Source organism: Fukomys damarensis, unplaced genomic scaffold, assembly GCF_012274545.1.
Source record: "Fukomys damarensis isolate Sample0158 unplaced genomic scaffold, DMR_v1.0_HiC HiC_scaffold_17, whole genome shotgun sequence".
NCBI classification, from domain to species: domain Eukaryota; kingdom Metazoa; phylum Chordata; class Mammalia; order Rodentia; family Bathyergidae; genus Fukomys; species Fukomys damarensis.
Genome location: NW_022900929.1, coordinates 9,862,087 through 9,866,774, shown reverse-complemented (window position 1 = coordinate 9,866,774; position 4,688 = coordinate 9,862,087). Strand labels below are relative to the sequence as shown.

Below are 4,688 nucleotides of genomic sequence, written 5' to 3'. Positions count from 1 at the left end.
GCAATGCACAGGGGCGATTTCAAGATCGTCACGATGAGGAAGGCTGCACTGCATGTAACTTGCTCCTTGGAAAAACTGCAAACTCTTTCCAAATTAAACAGGAAAGACTGGTCTTTTCCGGAAGAAATGATACTTACTCATGATGGTCCTTGCAACAGGCCTGGGATTCAGGGACTTTGTCTCAAGGTCTCAGAGCAGCAAGGCTGCTCCTCTTCCCCACCAACTGGCAAGGCCTGGAGGGTGGAGGTCCCTACACCTGGGGGCTCTGCATCTTGAAGAAAGAATTCTTCCGCCAGGCTGTGGTGTGCTCCTGTAACCGCAGCCTTCCAGGAGGTGAGGCAGGAAGATCAGAATCAGGAATTCAAACGCAGCCCGGGCAATTTAGCAATATATGAAGAGCCTATCTCAAAATAAAAAATAAAAAGGGACGGGGGTATAACTCAGTGTGAAAAGCCTGGGTTCGATCCCCAGTACCCCCAAAACAAATATGTTAATTGTATTTATATTTAAGTAATGTTTGGCTCTATAACATGCAATTTTTTAAAAGATGGCAACTTCAAAAAGACCTTGTTTCCAAGTCCATAGCCTCATTACAAGCATTTGGTGTGGAGGTTAAAGGAGTCAAGCGAGGACAGTTCTGAAGGAAGGACATAGTGCTGGGGTTCAGACACAAAGCAGGAGAGTACTCCAGAACCAGATCACTCAGGACCTTACAATCCATTTTAAGGATTTTTGTTATTAATACTGAGATTGGTGAGAGCTGTGGATGGATTTAAAGCTAGAGAGGGGCATCAGGCATGTACTTGGCTAAGAAGGCACTGAGCTGTCATCTTGGTGAATGGGTAGGGCCAAAGAGAAGGCAGAAGACCATACAGGCAAGTGTTATAATCCAGGCAAGAAATCCAGGCTGAGCGAAAGCACCAGTCAAAGGAAGAGGGAAGAACAGAGTTGAGAATCTTACTACGGAAGGCTTTAGATTCAGAGGGAGTCAGGTGTATGTGGCCCACCCCTCTCACTCCAGCAATTTGGGAAGATCACAAGTTTAAACAGCCTGGACAATTTAGGGAAACCCTGTCTCAAAGTAAAAAATAAAAGTGGCAGGAGATAAAGCTCAGTATGAGAGCCCTGAGCTCAATCCCCAGTAACCTCCCATCAATCGGTCAATCAATCACAGGGGTAAGGGTTTCTAGCTTGGGTCACTGGGATTCAGTGTTCGTGGGGAAAGGAGATCAATGCCAGTTAGGAGTGGCTGACTTTAGATTCCAGTGGATTAGTCAGGGGGAGACACCTGCGAGATAGGTGGATAAACACTTTCAGAAAGCAGCAGGGCTCTGGGCTTTAGAGGACATGCACATATAGGTAGGACTTGAAGCCCCAGAGAACACTGGCTCCTGGGGCAGTGGCTCCCCACCCTCCAAGGGACACTGGGCAGTAAATTGTCCAGCCCAGGCTCTGCATCTTGAAGAAAGAATTCTTCCGCCAGGCTGTGGTGTGCCCCTGTAACCGCAGCCTTCCAGGAGGTGAGGCAGGAAGATCAGAATCAGGAATTCAAACGCAGCCCGGGCAATTTAGCAATATATGAAGAGCCTATCTCAAAATAAAAAATAAAAAGGGACGGGGGTATAACTCAGTGTGAAAAGCCTGGGTTCGATCCCCAGTACCCCAAAACAAACATGTTAATTGTATTTATATTTAAGTAATGTTTGGCTCTATAACATGCAATTTTTTAAAAGATGGCAACTTCAAAAAGACCTTGTTTCCAAGTCCATAGCCTCATTACAAGCATTTGGTGTGGAGGTTAAAGGAGTCAAGCGAGGACAGTTCTGAAGGAAGGACATAGTGCTGGGGTTCAGACACAAAGCAGGAGAGTACTCCAGAACCAGATCACTCAGGACCTTACAATCCATTTTAAGGATTTTTGTTATTAATACTGAGATTGGTGAGAGCTGTGGATGGATTTAAAGCTAGAGAGGGGCATCAGGCATGTACTTGGCTAAGAAGGCACTGAGCTGTCATCTTGGTGAATGGGTAGGGCCAAAGAGAAGGCAGAAGACCATACAGGCAAGTGTTATAATCCAGGCAAGAAATCCAGGCTGAGCGAAAGCACCAGTCAAAGGAAGAGGGAAGAACAGAGTTGAGAATCTTACTACGGAAGGCTTTAGATTCAGAGGGAGTCAGGTGTATGTGGCCCACCCCTCTCACTCCAGCAATTTGGGAAGATCACAAGTTTAAACAGCCTGGACAATTTAGGGAAACCCTGTCTCAAAGTAAAAAATAAAAGTGGCAGGAGATAAAGCTCAGTATGAGAGCCCTGAGCTCAATCCCCAGTAACCTCCCATCAATCGGTCAATCAATCACAGGGGTAAGGGTTTCTAGCTTGGGTCACTGGGATTCAGTGTTCGTGGGGAAAGGAGATCAATGCCAGTTAGGAGTGGCTGACTTTAGATTCCAGTGGATTAGTCAGGGGGAGACACCTGCGAGATAGGTGGATAAACACTTTCAGAAAGCAGCAGGGCTCTGGGCTTTAGAGGACATGCACATATAGGTAGGACTTGAAGCCCCAGAGAACACTGGCTCCTGGGGCAGTGGCTCCCCACCCTCCAAGGGACACTGGGCAGTAAATTGTCCAGCCCTCCAGGTCAAAATCAAAAAAATCTGAAGTAGTGCGTGTTAAGAATGAGAAGAGCTAAAGATGAAACCCAGGCTTTTAAAAGGTGGGCAGAGAAGCAGGCACTTCAAAGCCTGAAGGGGGTTGCTGGAGAGAAGGCCCACTAGGAGGGAGCTCGTTCAGCTTGCAGTGATGAACTGAGTGCATTCTAGAGGAATGCCTTACAGAATAGCCACCAAGCAAGAGAACGGTGATGGCAGGTAGGCACGAATAGGCTGATCAGAGCTGGCATTTTTGATCTCTAGTTTCCAAGGCTGATTATTTCCCAGCTGCCTCTTATTTTAGAGAAATATGATAACACCATGGCCCCATCGGGTAAGCAAAGAGCTCTCCAGAAGAGGACTCTTGACTCCCCATCACCCATGTGTAAAGGACATGCAACCAGGGAATATCAGAGAGGCCCCTGAAGTCTGGTGTCTTGGGACTGGCAAAAAACAAAGGCAGAAATCCAAACTGGCTGCTGAAGTCTGAGCTCCTTTTAAGTCTGCCCTCTTCGAAACAACTCATAAAAAAGGGGCAGGGAGGTCCACCCTTTGCTTGCTCCCCTGATAGGAACTCATGCTGAAAGTGTCTGTCGTGAAGCAAAGGCTTTTGACTCCTAGGATTTGCCTGCTGGAAATGACCCAATTTTTCACCAACATCGCTTTGCTTACCCGATAGTTTCCTTGCTCAGTATGGTATCTTTGTGACTTTAAATGCATTCTATAGGAAACCAGAATACCTTTCTCCACGGGACTGGATTGTCCCCAGAGAGATCAGAACTCCACTGGTGAATTCTGAAATGTTTGTCCTTTTAGCTTAACCAGTTTAACTCATACTCCTTAAAAAAAACAAAAAAACAAAAAAACATTTGAAATGCTTAGCTCCGTGCCTGGGCCATTGTAGAGGCCCAATAAATGTCAGTAATATTTATTTTCCCAGCTATTTTAGTCCTCCTTCTTGGTCAAGGTCAAACTAAGCTAATTTTGTGGGCCTGAGCTTGGGAGGGAAAAAAACGCCTCAAACCTAGATTTCAAACTGAACTATGGTTTTAAAGATTACTGTTCAGAGAACATATTTCCCATTGCTAATGCCCTAAGCAGATATACACCAGAAGTCTTACTGATTACTAATTGATGTATACTAGCAACAAGTAAGTGTCCCTTTTTTGTGGGTAGTGAGTGGGTCCAGCAGCTGGGTCTTAGCTCTACCTGATGCAAATAAGATAGAAGACAAAACGAAACAAACATAAACTCTTCCCATGGGACACAGCTTCCTCCTCAAATGATCACCTCCAAGTACAGCAGAGATCAACATTCGTACTTCCAGTTACTCGAGAGGCTGAGGCAGGAGGACCACCAAGTTCAAAGTCATCCTAGCAACAACACTGTCTCAAAATGAAAAAACAAACAGAGCTTGGGAGGTAGCTCTGGGATAAAATGCCCCTAGGTTCGATCTCCCAGCCTAAAAAATTAGGCTATAAGGATGAAGATCACTGGACACGAAGACTTGCCAGAAGACCTCTCTCAAGCTAGAAGATGCTTTGGTGGCTCTGAGCCGTCCTGTGAAGTTCCTGGTGCAGACACAACCTAAGTGCGATTCTGGAAAAGTCTGAGACAGAGCGAATGTTCACCGCCACTGCCGCTGCCACAAATACAACAAAAAGAAAACAAGCTGCACAGAACTAGGGCGCGTGGGGTGGTTTATATAAAGTGTGCCTCTGTAGGAGAGTCGCCTGCTGTCTCCCTCACAGACTGTCCCTGCTCGGTGCGTCTTACGCCCCCTACTGGACAAAGCAAAACGGGTATCCAAAGTGGAGGGCCGCGGTGCTTCCCATCCCCCACCCCAAGACTTTGGGGAAGAATCCGAGGCTGAGGAAGCAAAGAGCGCCTTTCTTTCTTTTGCATTTCTCGCTTGCACCCTCCCGTAGCTTCCAGAAGGACTAGCCAGATGCTCTTTTTCTCTTGATCTTAAGAAAAAGGATGGACTTCAGTACTATGCAAAGCCGGGAGACGATGATGTCAGCGCTTCTGCACGGAGG

The 4,688-nt window shown here is 46.5% G+C and overlaps 1 protein-coding gene across 1 annotated transcript in view; it reads left to right on the top strand.

The window, feature by feature from the left end:
- The first annotated feature begins 33 nt into the window (after positions 1-33).
- Sfrp4 (secreted frizzled related protein 4) overlaps positions 34-4,688 on the top strand; it is a 15,498-nt gene continuing 10,843 nt past the window's right edge. The window contains exons 1-2 of the mRNA XM_010640485.3: positions 34-54; positions 159-333. Of these exons, the coding sequence (XP_010638787.3) occupies positions 34-54; positions 159-333 (196 nt within the window). The remainder of the gene's footprint in view (positions 55-158; positions 334-4,688) is intronic.